Source organism: Hirundo rustica, chromosome 5, assembly GCF_015227805.2.
Source record: "Hirundo rustica isolate bHirRus1 chromosome 5, bHirRus1.pri.v3, whole genome shotgun sequence".
Lineage (NCBI taxonomy): Eukaryota > Metazoa > Chordata > Aves > Passeriformes > Hirundinidae > Hirundo > Hirundo rustica.
The window spans coordinates 66,261,236-66,283,874 of record NC_053454.1 but is presented as its reverse complement, the minus strand read 5'-3'; the positions used below and the strand labels follow the sequence as shown (position 1 = coordinate 66,283,874).

Sequence of the window (22,639 nt, the reverse complement as noted above, 5' to 3'; positions counted from 1 at the left end):
GTAATGAACACTGGCAGCTGGGCAGAGAAATGGGAGCCCTTTTAGGAAGTTACACTCCCAATTTAAGTGGGACATAGCTGAATTTTTTATACACCAGAGACAGTCAAATATGAGGAACACATGATTTCTTTTGCCCCTAGAGCATTAATTGCTATTTGGCAATGTGCTTGCTTTATTCTTTTTTTGTCTTTTTTAAGTAAGTATGTGCACTCTGCTGTGACTCTTTTCAGCCATTGTGGAGAACACCGCTGCCTTTCTACTCTGTTCTGTTGTGTCTTTGTATTTTTGTGGATCCAATCTAAAAATCTCAAGGCCAACCATGAGCAGAAATTCAGCACGGCCTGTTTATATTCCTTCCATATGTGGAAAATCATGTTTGCATAGGTTCAGTCAACTCAGTAGCAATCCTGAGGAATTCTGTGGGATGGCTCATTGTTCTGAGGAATTCTTATTTGCCGCAGAGCATGTAAAACATCTTTGCTCTGCATAAGTAAGTCATTAGATTGCCATTAAAATGAATTCCATAATTTAAAATACCTAATTGTGCTGTTTTCTCTGGAGAATTTGTACTTTTACTGACTAGTTAACTTGGTTGTTTTTAATGATGACCACTTTTATATCTGTATTAAATATAAAAGTTATAAAGGTAAAGCTGTTACCCTTTCGGAAGGTAAAGAAAATCATCTTCCACTCTTTTGAGAGGTACTCTACCATTAAGCAATCTGTAGATGAATTGCCCTTGAGGGAAGTGCTTTAAAGACATTGTTAATTCCATGTTGATTTATGTTATTTTCCTGTGTAATCAAGAAATGGTAGGGGAGTGGAATTACTAAGTCACATTATAGAGGCAAAGACAGGCTCCTAGGATGGTGTGGGTTGGAAAAGACTTTTGAGATCATTGACCCAGCGCTGCCAAGTCTACCAACTAAACCATGTCTTGGGAGAAGAGACTGACTTAGTGAGGGTTCACTTGGTGAACCCCGTCCAGATCAGCAATAAAGATATGAAACAGAACTGGCCCCAATACTGAGCCCAGGCAATTGCACTTGTGACCTGCCCCCAGCTGGGTTTAACTCCCTTCCCCACCTCTCTTTAGACTCCACCATCAAGCCGGTTTGTCCAGGATGGTGATGAGGGAAACGCTGGCAGAGGCTTTGCTGAAGTCGAGGCCAACAACATCCACAGCCTTCCCCTCATCCATTGAGCGGGTCACCCTGTCATAGAAGGAGATCTGGTTGGTCAGGCAGGACCTGCCTTTCATAACCCTGTGCTGTCTAGGGCTGATTCCCTGGCTGTCACATAATGTGACTTCTGGCAAATGAGCTCAACACTTCCCAAAAAGTTTCACTGCTATGTTTCTTGGCCTTGACTCCAAACTCATGATGTAAAGTGTCTCGAAATAATAGAATTTTATCAAACAGTTTCAAAGGGCACTTAAAGAGAAAGTCTGATCAATATCTTGTTAATGCCACACTTTTATCAATATTGCTCTAGGCTGGGGGAAGTCATGGTGCCTCATTTCTTATGTGCATATATTTTTTCTAGTGGAATTTAAATTATGTTAAGATTCAGAAATACAAGTATTGTGAAGTGGAAAGAAGCAGAGCACAGGGAGACAAGAGGCTGTGGAATAGCATTTTGTGGAGCAGCTTCAATATGCTAGGACTCGTCTGCCTGGGAAAAAAATAGCTCCGAGAGCCTGTGGTACAAATGGCATAGATAGTGGGAATATGACATTACTGCTCACTGTCCCTTCCAGTCAGAAGTTGAAGGATATCAAATGGAACAAGGACATTTTGGGTTTTAAACTACAAAAGGAATGATGATTTCATGCAGTGTGTCGCTAACCTGCAGACAGCCTTGCTGTTGTGAGTGCCAGAGCTTTAAATCAGTTCATACAAGACTTGGACAAACCTGTGGAAGTGTGGTCAGTTAAGGGATGTTAAATGCAAAGACTGAATCTCAGAAAGTCCCTGGAAGCAGTGATTGCTGAGGATACTGGTAAAATTTGGTCTTCTAATGCTTGCCTCGTGCTTACATTATTCCTTAGAAATCTGCTTCCAGCCCTGTTTGGAGGCAGTGTGATTTGGGAATCTTTCCCAGACATGACTGTTTGCTTTCCTTGGTGGTGTTCCCGACAGGTAAAAACTGACACAAGTATGCTTCTAGATGCTCCTAAGGCATTTCTTAGGCATTTTGTTAGGGTCACATAGATTTTAAGTGAGATTTTTAATTTAAAATAACCATTACCATTTCTTCATATCTCATAGTAACGTTCATTCTCAAAAAGTATTTCATACAGAGAACTATGTGAGAAGAAAATTAGTTTTGATAGGGAAAGAAATGTTGCAGGAAAAATGCCTTGACACAAATAGCTGAGGGGGCAAGGCAGCATTGTGGTGGGGGAAGGGGTGGAAAATGTGGTCATTTCCAACTGCCTCCTTTCACTGTGGGATTGGCATCACTTGGGAAAGTAATTTTAACCTCATAGCTACTTTAATTTCCTGTTCTGTAAATTGGTAGCTGCTTAACTTCCCAGTTTAGTGAGCAGTGATTTCAGTTGTATGTCAGGCATCCTCTGAAGTCCAGAGTGCCTAGCTGGGGAACTACCAAAGAGTTCCAGAAGTCTTGTGCTTCTGAAAGAAAAGGGGGGAAGGTCATGTTTTAAAATCCATGTTATACTGAATATTTTCAGATCACAAGTATCCTGTACTTCTTTTTTATACCTCTGAGGAAATTCTCCCCCTAGTCTGTTCTTCTAGGTTCTACTGCTACTGTCAGACATGAAAAGTCCACCACTGTTTCCATTTTGCTTTTTTCTCAGTCAGAAAACCAAAAAATAACAAACTTCCCTCTAACAAGGCTTATGAATATTTTCTGAAATGGATTAAATTCTTGCCTTAACAGGCTAGATTCTCCTATATTCCCATTTGAATGCTTGGTAGGTGATAATGTGTTGACCAAAGTCTTCTAAAGGTAAATTTGTTTGGTAAAATAAATGAAAAAAGGTTATTATGGTCTTGAGTAAAACAAAAAATACTTAAGAGTGGGCATGCTTCTGGACATGTGCAAACAGCAGATTTACAAGAGAGTAAACTGTCAGATACGTATTTTTCTCACCTCGTTTCATTTTCCAAAACCTTGTACTATAAAGTCAAAGTTTACTTGCCAAGTGTATTTAAAGATAATTTAGTCAGTGAAACTTACAGGTCTAAATCAGTATGAAGTAGTTTCCCAAGAAACAGTAGTGTAGTGTGGAAATACTGAATAGATGCATGATGATTATATAGTGCTGTATTTAAAGATACATGTAAATGCAGCTAGGTGTATTCTTAAGGACCACCTGCTAAAGAGAGCAACAGTAGATGCAAATTTCAAATTTTTAGCTACAGGATCAGACGTGTTGTTAGAGCTGCACGAGGATGCAGATAATCCTTTCCCAGTAACAGGAGCTTGGCAACTCCAGTATAAATAAAAGCTAATACATCAAAGTCACTACCGAATACCTCAGTCTGCTATTAATTTGCATTTTATTTGTGAAGGTATGGCAGAAATTCTGTTCTTTGTAATGGCATTATTCATTTACACTTGAACTCTTTGAGCTTTGATATTTCATGTGTCTTTCAGATTTTTGTTTCATGACCAGCTGTTGTTCACTATTAGTTTCTGACAAGCGATAGCAACAGTTTTGGCAGAAACAACAGTAGTGAAGTTCTTAAGCTTTAGGCCAATATCTTCTTAGTGAAGCAACATTTTTCCCTTTTCTAATTAGCCTTGAACACTATGACATAATTTTAAAGTATTGTTATAAATTAAAAGTTCATGAAAAAGTAATGGTGCCTAAACAAGAATTACATCGCTACCTGTTCAATGTATTTCTTTTAGTTTAGTCTACTTCAATATTTTCCATGGTAACTATTTAAAAAGTAACTTTACATTTTTAAGTTGATCATAGCTTCATCTTGCATGCCTGTATGACAGTCAATGTATTGTTAAATGCATCTAAAATACCAAATTTGTTTCATGTTCCTTCCAGGTGCATTCTGCTCCCTCTCTTGGGAATGAAGCCCCCTCAGCAGAGCCTCTTCATGCTGGTGGATTCAGTGGATGAAGGCTGTAACGTTTCCGAGGGTGAACAGACTTCCACGAGTTTATCTGGGACAATAGCAGAGATTTTAGCCAGCCACTTCGAGTTCTTCCCTCCCTGGCTGCTCCTCCTGTGTTCTGCCCGCAAGCAGAGTAAAGCTGTTACAAAAATGTTTACAGGTGAGCACAGAGCACAGGAATTGCTTGGGACCTCTACCTAGGACGTTGTATTAACCAGGCCCTGGGGATGGTGGAGAGCACTGCTGCATGCTTAGTTCTAAAAAACGACAATAGCAAAAATAGTAATCCTAAAAAACATACACCCCTGTTTCCCATAGACTATGGAAAGCTCAAATCAGCCAAGCATTTTAGAGTTAAATTTTATCTTTGCAAATCATACATGTTCTCTTCAGTGTTTTGAGTTTTCCTCCTGCTTTGCTCATTTTGTAAAGCTTCAAACAGCGTAGGTGATGTGTAAGTGCAGAAGTATTTCAGATGCATACACCCATTCCTTACAACCTCTGAAGGTTTTCCTTTCATCTCCCATTAAAATCTTTCCCCGTGTTTGCAGAAAGTGGGTTATAATCTCTGAAGGTGAAACTGGAGAGAGGAGCAATGTAGATGTGGATTCTTGAACTGTGCTTTTGGCAAAGTTTGCATGGTAAAAAAATTTTTACAGCTTCTTTGTCCAGGCTTTACTGTGTCATGAGAACATTTCTTCACTGTAATGACATTGTTACTGGAAATTCTCTGAAATTTAATAAAAGGCAGTATCTGGACTGGATTCCAGAGCTGTGTATAAAGCCTGTGTGTATTAAGGACACAATTAGGACAGAAATGTGATTATAGAATCACATAGACCCATAGGCTTGCTCGTTTCCACAGTGGCAGAAGGTCAATGGGATAATTGCATTTTGGAATGAAGTACTGTATTAATCAGTGGCAGACATGAAGACTGGTATTTGGGAGTATGTGACAACTAAAAGAAACTTTGGGGTAGCTTCACAGGATTCCTTCAGGCATTCATATGGAATAGTTTTGTCAAAGTTTGGCTGATTAGATATGTTGTTATTGCCAAAAAAGCAGACAAGGCTTTCTCACACCAGTCCTATTTCCTTTCCATTGAATCACAGTGTTTCAGACTAGCCGTAAAAAGTTGCTGTTGTCTTCTAAGTATATTTCCAGATGGAATTCCTGACAGGAAAAGTCAGCAGAAGTAATGGATATGCCTTTAAATTTAATACCAGTGAGTTAATTTTTCATTTCCACAGAGTCTGACTTGATGAATAGCATAAAGGAAATTAGTGTGTGATACTACAATCCCATCTTCACTGTGGAAACGGTGCAGCAAAGAAAGAACTGAATACAAATTGAGAAGAAATTTTAGGGTCTATTTGGAGGAAGTTGTGGTTTAGCTACTATGAAGGGAAAATGTGACATTACAGCCAATGTGATGGCTGCCCATTTAATGCACTGTTGGAGGATTTTCCTGTTACCAGCCGATACTCAGGTTTGCAGAAGGTGTAGTGAGGATATGAGGAGCATGGCTGAAGCTTCTGTTAATTTCAGGAACTATGCAACTTGGTGTTGTAAAACTGCAAATAACATGGATTTCTCTTTGGGTTCTGGCCTGAAGAGGATTGACTGATATTAACTCTTCTACTGGGGCAAACTCTTCTCCTCCTTTGTGGTATTTGAATGTTTACTTTTAGCTGAGCCAGTTTTTATAAGCTATTTATATTTCGTTGGTGGGCAGGCGGAATTGAGGATCAGTATTTGGACCAGATAAAAATCAGTTGCACTGTAACTTCCTAAGAGAGATTGGGATCCTTTTAGGATTGATTAAGAAAATGTATCCCATCTGTAGTTTTTTTCTGTTAAAACAGTTTCAGAGTATGGTATGAAATGTGCATTAACCAATATTAATTTGTTTCCAGAAAGTTTATATCTGTTTTCACTTAAAATTTTCATGCAGTGAAAACTTCCTCCGGATCTGTCTGACATTTAGCTCTCATTTCAGCAAAGTGTACCCGATGACTGGAAGCAGGCTTGCTATAGTGGCCTTGTCCTGATGATGCTCTTTTTTGGGTGTGCAGTACAGATGGGAGTTGTGCAAGCAGCTCCTGAGCCAAGAATAGTGATGACATGGAAGAGAGAGTCCAGCCTTTCTCACCCACTGTCATCCTGACTCTGCCAGTGGTGATTAATCATCCCTAGCACCCTTAAGAATGAGAAAAGGAGGAGGGCTGTTTGTTCTGATCCTCTTTCACTTCTGGTGGCAACTTATGAAAACCGAATAGCTGTGCCTGCATCTGCTGCAGCTTGTGCTCTGGGCCCTTCTGTATTTCCAGATTCCGTAGTAGCACAATATGCTACAGATTTTTTCCCCTTACTGAGAGTCTCAGCTTTCATTAATTAAAAAAATAAAAAAAAGTTTTGCCTCTTGTGGCTACAGAGACAACCTCAAAAATACGAAGCAAATGTGAGATGATGCCTGGCTGAGTCTGTGGTCAGCCTCCACAGTGAGCGGATGCCAAATGCGTTACAAAAGGAAAAGGACAGATAACTGCCTTCTCTTCATATGCTCTGTCACCAGCTGCCCCATACTGCTTGCTTGCTTTTCCTAATGGCTTTTTCCCTAAATTTAACAATTCTGTCTTGCACCCATAGTTATCCACATTGTCTCCCACATCATCATTTGTTATCATTTGGCTCCAAGTATGGGCACTCAAGCAGCTACATCAATGCAGCCTTTCCAACGTGAAAGTGGCACAGTACATAATTTTTTTTTTTTCATTTTTAACTAACGGGCTAATTTTAATGTTTTTTCTAAAATGAGACTAAATCTTAAAAGCATATGAGCTGTGCTTACAAAACTAATTTCCTGTCCTGAAAATCCCTCATATTAGCTGGAAAACTTGAGGCATTTTAAAATCAGGCAATTTTACATGGATAAGTTGGAATGAACAGCAGATAATTTCTTGTTAACAGCATAAAGGTAATAGGGAAAAGTGCATCTGTACAAATGGTTTTAAAAGGTTGGTTTTTTAATAAGCATTTACCTAATTTCTTCTTTTTTTGCTAGACACATAAATCAACTGTCTGTGACATCTGGCTTGATTATACCCCTCAGTTAAACACTGACATTCTTCTGAAGAATTCCTTCCCATGCATGAGTGCAGCCGTGCAGCACAACCTATGAAGATGTCATTTCTCAGGGAGCCATAGTTCTCATTAAGTTAATGGCAAATGCCAGAAAGATACTGGAAAATTCAATAAAAAAACAAAAGTGGAGGTGAAAGTGTTCAATTTAGCCTCAGAGGCAGATTAAGTTCCATTCACCCACTTGTCCATAGGCAGGAATTGACAGTGTCATCCATTTTTCACTCATCCTTTTAATTTTTCATTCAGTTCCAGACAGACAGGAACTTTTAGGAGTTGATATTTATCCAAATTTGTTCTTGATTGGAAATCTCGGGAACATATCTTTCTCATGTTTCTACTGTTTACCGGTCTGAATAGATGTGGAGGGTTGTTTTCCTTACAGCCTTCCCAAAAAAATTTAAAAAGAAACAAAAAAGTGAAAATTTTAGAGAATACAATACAAAATCATAATGCAGCTTCTCTCAGAAACCTCACTGTTTGGTGATTACAGCTACTCAAGTAGTTCTTTTGCTGAATCCCCAGATCAAATCAGTTGCCAGATTTGGAGCTGAACCTTTCTGCCATTCCAGAAAATAAATGGCATGAGGCTACTTCAGGAGAGATTGCTCCTGAAATAAAAAATCTAAATTGTCCTCTAGTTTTTCATTGTAGGTTGGAATTTATTTGGGTGATTTCATGTTACTTTGAAGTCTTCGTGGGAGTTGGAGTCTTACTGAAAAGATAAACTATATATTTATGTGGTTGTAAAATTTACTTTTACAATATTGAAGCTTTGAAAAAAGTTAATTTCTTGTTTAGGTTTGGGGTTTGGAGAGAAAAATTATTTAGAATGCTTGGGAAATATATAAGGAGCTTTTAATTACCGTGTCCTTTCTTTTCATTACCACTCTGAAAGCATGGTACTAGGGAATTTCAAATTTCCTTGTAAAAAGTTGTGTGTGAACTTGGAATTTAATTGCCTTGTAATTAAAGAGGGAAGACTAAATTATTTTAAATGGACTATTACCTGTAGATCTAATTAAATAAACTTTTGTGTAGTGACGCGGAGCAGTGAGAGCAGCAGATTTCAGCCTCAGTGTCTCATAGCACCTGCAGAATAGGCAGAGAAATTTGTAGTGCACGATACACTGCAAATGCACTAAAAGCTAAGTGTGCTGCCTGAGTCTCCAGGTGCCCTTTATTCTGCTGGATAAGTTATTCTTCTTGAGCAGGTGTGTATAAATGGCCATGGAAGTACCTGATTCAATACAAGTTTAGATCTGCAGCATAAATTATTAATGCCAGATTACTGCCATGTTTGCAATAATTTGGATTACTCTAAAGCTAACGATTCAGTTAAATACATTAAAATGTATTTAAAACTTCTGTTATGTGCTTATGTAAATCCATTTAAAGATACGAAAGTGGAAGGTTATTTTTAAGTATTGAAACTTGCTAGTTAATAGCTTTTTTACTATTAAAGTATGAAAAGGTTGACATGCTATAAAAGTATTTATAACCAAGATACTTTTTTTTCCTCCTCTTGAATGACCCTAGGTCTTGCCAAGGAATACATTTGGAACAGATTTGTTTACAGAGCTGCCAGAAATGTAATAAACTAGAACAGTCCATATTGGAGTTCCCACTGGGTTGAAAGTGATGTGTTGTAAGAAAAATTTTAACAATGCAAGAAGCAGGGTCGTGGGACTGCAAGTTCTGTCTACTGTAACTTCTGTTTTGCTGAGTTTAAGTAGTTCATGGGAATGCATCTGAAACAAAATGAGCTTTCTCTTAGTATTTTGGTGCTTCTTGTCCATGAAAGTGACTTATTGTATGGCAGGGTTGAAAAGTAAGTTTGCATGAGCTTTGTTTGGAAATGTAAAATGACTTCATTTAGGCAGATACTCGGGGGAAAAAAACATAGCTTTTTTTCCTTCTTCAAGCTAGCAACAAAAAATTCAGACTTAAAAAAATTCAGTTCTACCTATAAGGCTCTTTTGAATTATTTGCTTATTGTGGTATGGTCTGGTGCATGGTTAAAATTAACATCCTGTTAATGTCCAAAAGTCTCTTACAATGGCAGTTTGTTAATTCCAGCCCTTATCCCAGTGTGTTATCCCTGGGATGCATGAAGGTCTGTGTGAGTGTAGTGTGCTTCTTGCTATCCAAGCTTATTTTCAGATAGAATATATAGGAACTCATTAACAAGGAATGTATGGAAATACTGCAGAAAAGGAAAAAAAAAAAAGCAATTTTTGGCTTCCATAAACATGCAGCCAATTAAATAGTTTAAAACTGCTCTGAAGCCTTCTGAACTTTATTTACTTGTCTAAAGTGCTTAGATATTTGGTGTATCTCAGGTAAGAGCAGATCAGGATAATATTTTTAGCTCTAGTATGGAACAGAGTAATCAGAGCATCTTAGAACGTTTTGTGTTGGAAGAGACTTTAAACACCATCTCATTCTAACTCCCTGCCATAGGCAGGGGCACCTTCCACTATCCCAGGTTGTTCAAAGCCCCATCCAACCTGATCTTGAGCACTTACAGGAATGGGGCATGCTTCTTTGCACACTGATACCTCATTTAAAGGGAAAAAAAAAAACGACAAACAAACAAACACACAAACCCTTCCTTTTTTATTTTTTTTTATTTGGAGGGCTTAGAGTTTGGGGGGTTTTTTTGTTCACTTTCCCACCTATTTTGGCAAGCAAAATGAAAATTATTTTTCAAAGAACGCTTGCAAGACAAGGAGGAGTCTTTTGGTTTTGAAGCAGAGATACCGAGACTGAGACAGAGGCGCTTAGACCGTTATCACTGCAAGTTTTCCTGGGAAGGCTGGGAGTCAGGGGAGGTGAAGTGTAGTCATTAGTCAGGCAACAGTGAACATCAGCTGAAATCTCAGAACTGCTGTTGTGCCAGTCCGTCTGGGGTTTTTTTCATGGCAGGGAAACGAAATCCATTGAAAAAACATTTGACTGATCTAAAAATAAAAATCGCTTACATTTGCAGGTATATATTGGAAGGAAGGATGTGGGCATGGGATTAATGAGAGGTTGGGGATTTTGTGAGCAGGGTCACTGAGGTCTAAAGACATAGAGAATGAGTGTGCAGAGCTCCCTGCCTGTTCTTGTTCAGCCAAGAGACAGGGACAGATTTGTGCAAGGAGCGGCAGAGCAGTTGAAAACTAGGTGAGTGAGCAGGGTGGTTGTATTTGCTCCAAATTGAGCAAAACTGTTCCCTCTGCACACATGAGCCAAGCAAAGGGAGACTTGTCTCTAATTACAGCTCCTAGTATGCCTGTGGCTGTGAGTCCATGCACCAAGCAATGCCCTGGCTTTGGTGTTATTTTCTGTATCTTCTGAAGGATCCTGACCTAGAAACAGCCTTTCACTTCAAGTGGGAGCTTGGGATCTGCAGAATCACAGGGCACTGTATGCTCTTACTCAGCAAAGTTTTTTATTTGGGTTATGTGCAAGAATTAAGGGCTTCACAAAGTTACATACAGAATATTTTAATAAAATACACAATAAAGCAATGAATTATGCCATCCTACAGGTCAGGTTAGGACATTATTGAATTTGTGGCACATTGTGGTGGATAAAGCTGGTTCTGTGTTTTCTTTTAGACCCAAAAAGGAAAAAAAAAAAAAAAAAAAAAAAAAGCCTCTGGGATGGAGAAAGATTATTTTCTTCCTCCTGGTCTTCTCATTCAAAAATTTTCAAGTAGTCAATCTTACCTGTAGTCTTACCCTCTGAACTGACTGTGCTAAAGTGTCCTCCCCAGTGATTTCATTTCATGGAGAAGCATGATTTTGTTTTAAGTGTTCTGTTGGTTCAGTCCTGTTTGTAGTGCTTCCATAATTACTAAGGGAAGCAGAAATATTTAAATAACACTTCCATAGTTGGCCTCTCTGTTCTCATCTGTTGTGTTTGTACAGTGCTCACTTAGACTAAACAATTAACAGAGTGACCTTAATGGGACATTCTGAACCTCTGCTGAAGCCACTGGGAAGCAAAAACCACAGCTCTGTTAACAGCCTCAATTTACTGTCAGAACAACCTCGCAGACTGAGCAGTTTGATCCACAGGGATCTAGATGTAGAAGCAACATCCTTCAGAAGCTCACTTAAAATGATTTTTTTCTGTGGAGATGGGGCCAGAATTGAATTGAACACATTGATCTATGGTTGCTTTTCCTTCAGTATAATCTAAAATTCAGTAACTTTGCTTTGGTTTGAAGAGCAGGGTTGGTTTTGTGTCTGACTAGCTGAGCTGGCTGTAAGGAAAGGATCACAACCTGTCCCTGGAGAACTGAGGAGCAGTTCTGGCCTGAAACACAGTCACTGAAGCTGCTGCGTCCGTGACCTCTGTGGTTTTTCCCATAACTTCTGCAAGAGCAGTGTTCAAACAACGCAATGTGTCATTAATCAGAGAGGGTAGGTCCTCATCAAGTGCTTACCTTGGCCCTATCAGAGCAAATGTTTGAAATGGCAGAGGCAGCCGTGTATCCACACGGCTCTGCCTTGGTTCAGCCCCATTCCTGAGAGTCTTAACAGCTGCTAAGGCGGTGCAGGGAACTTCCTCGCACGTGCTGCTGGGAATGGTGTTCCTTGAGTGGGGAGGGGACAGACGCAGTCTTCGTGTATGAAATAATGTCCTTTTTTCCTCTAAAGAGCAAACAGGCTGGGAAAACAATGAGATCATATGACTACGAGAAAACCTGTGTCTTAATACACTGAGTCACCTACCAGAGAATCTGGGTGTTTATCTAGAACTCAGTCCTCACTTGCAAAAAGTAGGTAATTTTCTGTGTGCAGAGGTCTAAAGATGTTTAAAACTATTTTGAGTGTCTCTCCTGTATCATAAAGGCTTTTAAAAGAAACTGTGGTGGTCAAGTTAGTGATTTATATACATTCAATCATGCATATGCAGCAAGCGTGAATACCCTCTTCTGCAATTAAATAAACATAATAATTGTCTTAATCTAAGTAGCTGAAAATTACTTAGAATTCCATTGTTAACCACACTGGAGAAGGGATTATACCTTTAATAATATAATAATACTTAATAATCATATTTTGGTTGGAGTGTTGATGGTTTTGCTTAGGTGTTTAGTATTGTCCAAGGCAGACGCATAATGCCTTACTCAGAGTGATTTTCAATATTATTTTTTGTTAATAGCACATATTTTTTCTTAGAGTAGATGGTGATAACAGTGTATCTAATTATCAAAGTTTTCTGCTATTATAATAAATTTATATTTGCTGTGTTTACAGGGGAAAATATTTTATTGTGGGTGTTCCCTACCCAAAAATGTCTTGGCTTTTAATTACTCTTCTTTCAACATTGAGTTAAGCAGAACTGGATCAGAAATAATTACAACTTTCTCCCCTCTCAACAGGTTTTCGAAAAATAAGTCTGGACGACCTCCGAAAGGCTTACATTGTGAAAGATGTGCAGCAATATATTCTGCATCGTTTGGACCAGGAAGAAGCCCTGAGACAACACCTCACAAAAGAAACGGCAGAAATGCTGAATCAGCTTCACATCAAAAGCAGCGGTTGCTTTTTGTATCTGGAACGTGTCCTAGATGGAGTTGTGGAGAATTTTATCATGTTACGGGAGATCCGTGATATTCCAGGAACATTAAATGGCCTCTACCTTTGGCTCTGTCAGAGACTTTTTGTGAGAAAACAGTTTGCAAAGGTGCAGCCCATCCTTAATGTAATTCTTGCAGCCTGCAGGCCCTTGACCACCACAGAATTGTATCACGCAGTGTGGACCAAAAACATGATGCTGACGATAGAAGACTTTCAACGCAAATTGGATGTCCTGTCCAAAGTCCTTATCGATGGCCTTGGAAATACAAAAATCTTGTTTCATTACAGTTTTGCGGAGTGGTTGCTGGATGTAAAGCACTGTACACAGAAATACTTGTGTAACGCCGCAGAGGGACACAGAATGCTGGCGATGAGTTATACCTGCCGGGCAAAGGATTTAACACCGTTAGAAGCTCAAGAGTTTGCACTGCATCTCATTAATTCTAATTTACAGCTGGAGACTTCAGAGCTGGCTTTGTGGATGATATGGAATGGCACACCTGTCAAAGACTCTCTGTCAACCTTAATTCCTAAAGAGCAAGAGGTGTTGCAGCTGCTGGTAAAGGCTGGTGCTCACGTCAACAGCGAAGATGACCGCACGTCTTGCATTGTCCGGCAGGCCCTGGAGAGGGAGGACTCCATCCGCACCTTGTTGGACAACGGGGCATCAGTAAACCAGTGCGATTCCAACGGGAGAACGCTCCTGGCCAACGCGGCGTACAGCGGCAACCTCGATGTGGTCAACCTGCTGATGTCGAGGGGAGCGGATCTGGAGATCGAAGACACCCACGGGCAAACAGCGCTGACCTTGGCTTCTCGGCAGGGGCACACCAAGGTGGTCAACTGCCTCATCGGCTGTGGGGCCAACGTCAACCACACGGACCATGACGGCTGGACGGCACTGCGGTCGGCGGCGTGGGGAGGGCACACGGAGGTGGTGTCCGCCCTCCTGTACGCCGGGGTCAAAGTGGACTGCGCAGATGCTGACAGCCGGACAGCGCTGAGAGCCGCAGCGTGGGGAGGGCATGAGGATATCGTGCTGAATCTGCTCCAGCACGGGGCTGAAGTTAATAAAGCTGACAATGAGGGCAGAACGGCTCTGATCGCAGCTGCGTACATGGGGCACAAAGAGATCGTGGAGCACCTGCTGGACCACGGTGCAGAGGTGAACCACGAGGACGTGGATGGGAGGACGGCGCTGTCGGTGGCTGCGCTCTGCGTGCCGGCCAGTAAGGGACACGCCTCAGTGGTGAGTCTCCTCATCGACCGCGGTGCTGAAGTCGACCACTGTGACAAGGATGGCATGACTCCACTGCTGGTAGCCGCCTATGAAGGACACGTGGATGTGGTTGATCTGCTTCTGGAAGGAGGAGCTGATGTTGACCACACGGACAACAACGGCAGGACGCCGCTTCTGGCAGCAGCCTCCATGGGCCACGCCTCAGTCGTGAATACGCTCTTGTTTTGGGGTGCAGCTGTTGACAGCATTGACAGTGAAGGCAGAACAGTCCTGAGCATAGCATCTGCACAGGGCAATGTTGAAGTAGTACGGACTCTGCTGGACAGGGGGCTGGATGAAAATCACAGAGACGATGCAGGGTGGACACCTTTGCACATGGCAGCTTTTGAAGGTCACAGGTTGATCTGTGAAGCTCTTATAGAACAAGGTGCTAGAACAAATGAAATTGATAATGATGGACGGATACCTTTCATATTAGCTGCGCAGGAAGGTCACTATGATTGTGTGCAGATGTTACTGGAAAATAAATCCAACATTGATCAGAGAGGCTACGATGGGAGAAATGCTCTCCGGGTAGCTGCCTTAGAAGGTCACAGAGATATAGTTGAGCTACTGCTCAGCCACGGAGCAGATGTGAACTACAAAGATGCTGATGGCCGGCCAACGCTTTATATCCTAGCATTAGAAAACCAGCTTACAATGGCAGAGTATTTTTTAGAAAATGGTGCAAACGTCGAAGCAAGCGATGCTGAAGGAAGAACAGCACTCCATGTTTCCTGCTGGCAGGGCCATTTGGAGATGGTGCAGGTGCTGATAACGTACCACGCTGATGTGAACGCTGCAGATAATGAGAAGAGATCCGCTTTGCAGTCTGCTGCATGGCAAGGCCACATGAAGGTCGTGCAGCTTCTCATTGAGCATGGTGCTCTGGTTGACCACACTTGCAATCAAGGTGCTACTGGACTCTGCATTGCAGCCCAAGAGGGGCACATTGACGTTGTCCAGATATTACTGGAGCATGGTGCTGATCCCAATCACGCTGACCAATTTGGGCGCACTGCTATGAGGGTTGCAGCCAAAAATGGGCACTCACAGATTATTAAATTACTGGAAAAATATGGTGCATCAACTCTGAATGGTTGTACTCCATCTCCAGTCCACACAATGGAGCAGAAACCCTTACAATCAGTCTCCTCTAAAATGCAGTCCTTAACCATGAAGTCCAATAGTTCAGGGAGTACTGGAGGAGACATGCAGCCTGGAATGCGAGGATTATCCAATGGGCCTGCACACGCCTTCAGTTCACCTTCGGAGTCTCCCGATTCCACGGTTGACCGCCAGAAGTCATCTTTATCAAATAATTCCCTGAAAAGCTCCAAAAATTCTTCTCTCCGCACCACATCCTCGACGGCCACCGCTCAGACAGTGCCCATTGATAGTTTCCACAGCCTGTCGTTCACGGAGCAAATCCAGCAGCATTCCCTGCCACGCAGCAGAAGCAGGCAGTCCATTGTTTCCCCTTCTTCCACAACTCATTCCCTAGGTCAAAATCATAATTCACCGAGTAGTGAGTTTGAATGGAGCCAAGTAAAACCTAGTTTGAAATCAACTAAAGCGAACAAAGGGGGCAAAACAGACAACTCCAGCAAGTCTGGGTCAGCTGGAAAAAAAATAAAGCAGAGTAGTTCCTCCCAACCCAAAGTGCTAGAGTATGAAATGACTCAGTTTGATAAACGAGTACCTATTGCCAAATCTGGCACAAGCATGCCACTGAAAGCAGTGCCGCCAGAGCCACAGTGCAAAATTTTGGTCCCTCCAGCTCAGCAAGAAGTTGGTCGATCTCAGCAGCACTTCCTGATTCACCAACAGAGTGGGGAGCAGAAGAAGAGAAATGGCATTATGACAAATCCAAATTACCATCTCCAGAGCAATCAGGTTTTTCTCGGCAGGGTTTCTGTCCCACGAACAGTGCAGGACAGAGGGCATCAGGATGTGTTGGAAGGCTATCCCCCTGCAGAGACAGAACTCAGCCTTAAGCAAGCCTTAAAACTTCAGATCGAAGGTAGCGACCCAAGCTTCAACTACAAGAAGGAAACACCATTGTAAAAGGTAACTTACCCAGTCACAAAGGAACCAAATGCCTGCATTTCGTTTAAAATGTGCTAAATTTACATTTTATTTTCCTTTGCCATCATAATTGCTTTTGATGGATGTTAAAATCTTAACCCAACAAGTATTTCCTTCGCTGTCAATTTAAAAGCACCAGCCAAAGAAGAATTGGATCACTGTCGTGTTGTCTGTTGAATTCAGTTGCTCAAATTGTGCCCCATTGTCTTTGATAAGTGAGTTTCACATAGCATTGATTTGGAATTTCATTTTCAAATGTAAGGACAGGTGAGAATTTCAGTTCATGGTATTTTCAGATACAGTCTTTATTTAATTATTTACGAAAATGCTCCTCAGAAAGTTTCTGAAGGTTCTTATAAGTTATAGGCAACCACATTTCTGAATGTGGATTTCAAGGGTGAAGCATAAGTATAAAATACTACTCTAAAGCTTTGATTTTATATTTCTGTTGTTGTAAAGGTAATCCTACTATAAAAGAGGTGGCTTTTCTCAATGCAAGATTATAATCTATGTTATGATACCAATTTTCTGTTGTTCTTAATCTGTGGAGGTCATTTAGATAGCTCACTTCCTCTCCAATACTGAATTTTAAGCTGGAAAAGTAATTAAAAGTCTCTTTTTCAGACATGAATTTGTCAGTGAGTCAGCTAAAATAGTTCTATTTTTTCCCTCTTCCTGTTGTGGTGTATGTTTTTTGGGTATTTGGAATGTGTTAATATGTTTTCTATTGTAATTTCAGAGAAGCAGCATCTTTATGAAATGTGTGCCCACCTCTTACTGCTTGCTTGCTTATTTTTGAAAACATTTTTTTGATTATGAATGCGGCATTCTGGACAGCTCAGGCTGCTGCTCCTTAGAACAAGAATGTTCTTGCCAGTTCTGACTCAGTTCTGCTGCAGGTCATCAAAGACAGCATGTTTCTAGGACAGTTGCAGGTGGTGCAGGATCCACACATGGAAGGTCTCCAGCTGTCACAAACACATAAACAGACATTTTCTCAAAATGTCCTGGAAATTGATTTTAATGTGATACATCTGTAGATGTAGCTGAGGTCCCTAGGGAATTTCAGAGCAGTAGAATATTGTGCAGGACTCTGGGTTGGCATTTTGGTTAAATTAAAATGTTTGAAACAATAAAGTGTTTCAAAAACATCTGCACTGGAGCCTGCACGTTTGTAAAATGCAAATTTTATGAAAGGGTCAGATGAGCTATGGGGCAGGACAGCAGGAAGAGACACAGAGAGGAATCATCAGCTGAGAGAGAAAAGTCCTTAAATCTTCGTGAAAGTTACAAGGACTTAAGATTCCCACAGTAGTACATCATGTCCAAACAGGATTAGAATTTATTTATAATTTTTTCCTGCTTCAATAAAACTTTAAAAGGTATAATTAAGGATTGTATTTCCTAACTGTTATGTGCCTGCACCTGATGTTCATCACTTGCTTTCATGTTATACCTTATTGTAAGTCCATTGCATGGCTCTGACATAGCATGTGTTCATCTGACCTGATTGGTTTTGGTGATTTTTTTCCATCATTCTTAACGTTAAAATATTAAGAAATCGGAACATTCCACATACAACACTGGCTTTGCTTTATCTGGAACAAATGGTGTGCTACTGAAAATTCACGGTTTCTCTCAGTGAAGTTCTTGGTTATGCAAATGGCTAAAAAAAATGAGATGTGGATAACCAAATGGTTTCTTTTGCTCTTCTCTTAACACCTTCCAGAGCGTCACTTTAAAGATGGAAGTTGAGAACAATTCTGTGTGGATTATGAATTGCCTGGCACAGGCTGTAATTTACCTCCTCTTTGCTAAATCTCAAGCAGAAAAAAACAGTAGTTTCCGTGAACGGTGGATAAATGAGTCACCTGTGGTGAATCACATCAGAAATATTCCATGGGAGCACCACAGGAATGGCTTTTCTTCCCTGGCTGCTGCTTCCCACCCTATCCAGGAAGCTCTCCTGTTGTGGGGACCATGTAGCTGCTTGGGGTGGCAGAGAGCACAGGGAATCAATCACAGGGCTGGGGTTAGGCAGGAAACACTTTTCCTCATCAGGTTGTTGCTGTGTGCTTTTGACTTTAATTAGGGGTGATACAGCTCAATTTCTACCAATACTATTTGTGTTACAGACAGTTTCAAAGCTTAATGTTTTTATTTTATACTTCCAGGCCAATTCCATGATGCTGTGAACAGAAGCGCTTCTGCCCCTGATGATTTATCAGCTGGCTGGGATGAAAGCAAACAATGCTTATTTAGTCCACCTAGAAATTCAAGAATGTGATTCCTACAGTACAGTTACCTTAATTACTGTAACGTGCCTACATTTTCAGGCTGCCTTCTCAGTATAATCCTCTGTGCTTTGAAATTTTATTTTGTGTACTTTGTATTTAATACACAGAATGAGCACTTTTTTTAATTGCAGAAAGATATATGCTGTATTTCCCTGACCACAGCTGAAAATGGTAAGAACAAGGAATTCTGATTTCCTATTCCAGATCGCTTGGTAGAGGTGCATGTGCCACAGTGAACTGTGTTATGGAAAAGGCAGTGCTTTTTGTATTTATTTTTCTGTGGCTAAAGAAAATAAGCAACGAGTTTGTCACATTTGCATTGTTGTCATGTATTGTCAGTTCCCCATGTACTTCAAAAGGTTCCCTCCAGAATTACGAGTCTTGTAACAGTATTTTATAAATACTGTACTTGTGTGTTCTGTCTGTGTAATTGCTGTTCAGTGGTGGCAAAGAAGTTGGACTGCAACCACCTACAGTGTCTTTGGGATTTTTAAGAGGCAAAAATCTACTCTCTGGTACTACAGCACCAAATCTGGATGGCAGACTGGGACCACTGAAAGTAATAGGCAGATTTTGGACTCTTGGTCCTCAATAGCCTCTGTTATTGCTACGGTGATGAGGTAACTTAATATGGGTATATCTGAGGTGCTAAAAGGTCTGATCCTGCTTTCTTGTATATCTCTATACATTAGAAACAGCCCTTTCTCTTTTCCAAGGTAAAGGACTATTTTTGGGAATGTCAGTAAAGCAAACCATGGAAAATACAGACCCTCTGTAGTGAGGCTGAGAGAATATGGAGCAAGAGTACAGTGAAAAGCACAGCGACAGTGTTGCCTGGGGAGTACAGAGATTACTGAGTTAGCCCTGCCCTGAGACAATAACTCCTTAAAGCACAAACTTGTATGAATGTGGTTACTGCTTCACGGGGATTAGGTAGAGCCAGCGTGTCTGTGTACCTGGAGCGCGGTTAATCAGCCGTCGGGAGAGTCCATCTATGGATAATGGAAAAGGTGGTTTCCTGCTCTTACAGCAGAAATGCTGTACTTGGGTGAAAGGTAGCAAAGTCAAGGTCATTGTTGTGAAAGTGAGCAGTGTGAGTTTTTTCCTTTGAATGTGCACATCTTACTTGCACAGTTCTGCAAGTGATAAAATGAAACAAGTGGGTTCTTTTCTCCTGCAAATGCAAGCTATATTCTCCTATTCACATTACACGGCCTTGCTCTTTAAAAAATAAGCCTATTTTTGTATGCAAGTATTTCTTCTAAAGGCTTGGGTTTCATCTTTTTCATACTCTAATTCTGATCATTCCAGAAATAAGATGATAGAGAGCTGAGGTTATTTTTCATAGATGATTAATTAGATCCTTAAACTTTGATGAATGGCCCCTGGATGTAGATGTAGTGGCACTAAAGGGCTCCATGTCTGGTTATTATGATCAACTGTCATCAGAATACTTTTTTTTTTTTTTTTTCCTAAACCTTGCACCTCCATTCTTATTTGCTTTTTCCTAAAAGAGAATTTTATAGTCAGGCATTCAGCATATAGTAAAATTAGATGTTAGAAGCTGACACACAGCAATATGGATTATTCTGAATGTTTCATGTATTGAATTTCTTGTCCCTGTGGGACAATTATAAAATAAACATAACAGGAGTCTGGCAGAATGGCCTTAAGAGGGTTAGTGGTTTAGAAAAGAGAAAGTACCAAAATGTTCTCAGCAAACTTGTTCCAAACCTCAAGTATAGTACATTTGCAATACTGTGCAAGAATACAACTTTTCTTAGTTATTAGATGTATGTTTTGTTCTGTGGAAAGGGATCCCTGAATGCCAACACTTTTTCTACTGACCTTGACTGTCATTGGGATTATATTTATTTAATTTTATTGTATTGTTATTAATTGCACCTTGTGGATAGAGGACGTAAAAATATGGCCAATTTCACAAGGGGCCACAACTTACAGATAGTCTGGTGGGTTTTGTGTGAATAGTATTTACATTTGAAACAGTCAGTGGGGAAACCCTCTCTCCATGTCAGCAGAAAGTAGACCTGTCAAAAATGTTTTCAGAATGACGATTCTGCCACATTTTGAATATCCCTTTGTAACGGGGCATGAATTGTTTTAAATCATCTATTTTCTCGGAAGGTCTGTGTACTTCCACATTGCTGTTGTGTGTGATTTTTAGCATCACCCTTTGTGAGGGGATTGTGTGCCAAGCAGAGTTGCTGTTTCCCCATTGTTCCCTCTGCCCTACGCCATCTGTAAACGGAGTGGAGGTGAGCAGAGGGGTGTAGCTGTGACTCAGCACAGCTCCTTCTGCCAGGGCAGCAGCTCTCACCACACCAAAAAAACCTGAATACAACAGGAATCCTGTTTCTCTTCATCCCATTTTGCTGGTCCTTCCAAGGTCATCTCCACAAGACACCCAAAATTCTTGATGGGAGAGATGGGGAAAGAGACTGTTTTGTGGACACGGCTATCAATACTGTGTGCATGTGGAAAAACTCATCTGGAGAGAAATGCATTAAGAGATACCGAGGCACAATTGATGCATTTTTGTCTTCTCTGTGATCAGTATTGAAAACATTACCATTTCTTGAAAACTAAAAAGGTGTTTTCCCTCCTCAGTTACTCTGCTATGCAAATGTCTGTTATGCTTAATGTTCCCCATCTGAACTCCTCAGTTAACTTGGTTTGCAGATAGACTGTTTTTTCCTGGAGTGGGTTGTAAATAGCCTTTAATGTACATTGAATGAATTTCACATTGTAAAATTTTTATTTTATTCCTTGTATTATATTAAGCAAAAAATCCCTGTGTATATTAAAGTGCATAATAAATATATTTGCTTTTCAGCAGACATCTGTTTTAATTTTTCTACCTCATTTCCTGAGACATTTCAGGAAAAGGTTATTAAACTTGATTAACTTTCATGTAGTACTAAATGAAGCGTGATGTGTGTGTCCAGTAAGCAGCCCAGCAAACCTCAGACCGTGGCATTAGTTCCTGCGGCTTTGAGCATTTGCAGGAGAAGATTTGCTGCATGTCCTTCTGTTTAAAATGACCATTTTATACTGTAAATACCATAAGGGCCAATAAATTCACTATTTCAGTTGCTGTAAGTTCTTTACAAGTTCAAATTGGTTTTGTTAATTATTGTCTTCATGAGTGTTTCTCTCTCGTATTTTCACATTAAGCAAAAGCTCTCTTATTGATGGTGGCTACTCATTTTTCTTGAATGTGTCATTAGAAAAGGTAGGGGAGAGAAGTTCTCTGGTCCTTGAAACAACACTCTTTGGCCCTGAGATCTTGTCTCACTCATTCAGATCGTAAAGGCACCAGGATTTCTCTGCAGAGGGTTTTTGAGTGTGAAAGAGGAGTTTGGCTCCTCTTGAATGATTCTGTAAATGATGCTTCAGGTTTACCCCGCCCCAGGGCATTCTGGTTCACTCAGATTCCAGCAGCTGGTACAGGTGGCTCTACTGATTCCTAAGATTAGGTGAATGGCAAAATTGTCATTATCTGCTGACTTGCTTTCTGTGGATTTCTCTTGTTTCTCACAGCAGTTACTGACCCTCTTTTGTTAAGTTCTCCATCTGAAATAATGAAGTATGTGTTAATTCAGTGGCTATTTTTCATTGAAGCAAAGAATTTTCACTGAATTAATCTTTGCATAAGTTCTGTGACATTCCAGAGACAGACATTTTCTTCAGATAAGCACTGTAATAATATTTAAATAAAACTATTCAACATGTGTTTTAAATCTCTTATTCTATGGAATATACACAATCACATTAAATAATGCTTCACATCTTCTGTGAGATCTCTTGCAACAATTTGGCTCGTGTATTACTTGCATTTTCAAAAGAAAGCTGAGATTGGTTGGCACAGTAAACGAAAGCCTTTCAGCTGGAGGCCCTTGGAGAGACAGCAATGAGAATTTGGCTTTGATCTAAATCCTAATCATTTTGTGCTACAAAGAGTCACAGAAACAGGGTATGGGACTGAGAAATCTAGTTGGCAAATCATTTTGATAAAAAAGTGTCCAAATGTGTATATAGGTAATATAAACAGATTGATCTTTAGAATTAAAATGTAATTTGCTGGTTGCAGGGACAGAATAAGGCTTTGGGGTCTGGTTGTTGGC

General features: G+C 40.4%; 1 protein-coding gene across 3 annotated transcripts in view; it reads left to right on the top strand.

Annotated features, from left to right (window-relative positions):
* ANKRD50 (ankyrin repeat domain containing 50) overlaps positions 1-22,110 on the top strand; it is a 40,323-nt gene extending 18,213 nt beyond the window's left edge. For all 3 annotated transcript variants that reach the window (XM_040064295.2, XM_040064297.2, XM_040064293.2), the window contains 3 exons: positions 4,037-4,266; positions 12,632-16,179; positions 18,372-22,110. In XM_040064295.2, the coding sequence (XP_039920229.1) occupies positions 4,037-4,266; positions 12,632-16,176 (3,775 nt within the window). In that variant the 3' untranslated portion in view covers positions 16,177-16,179; positions 18,372-22,110. The remainder of the gene's footprint in view (positions 1-4,036; positions 4,267-12,631; positions 16,180-18,371) is intronic.
* The last annotated feature ends 529 nt before the right edge of the window (positions 22,111-22,639 follow it).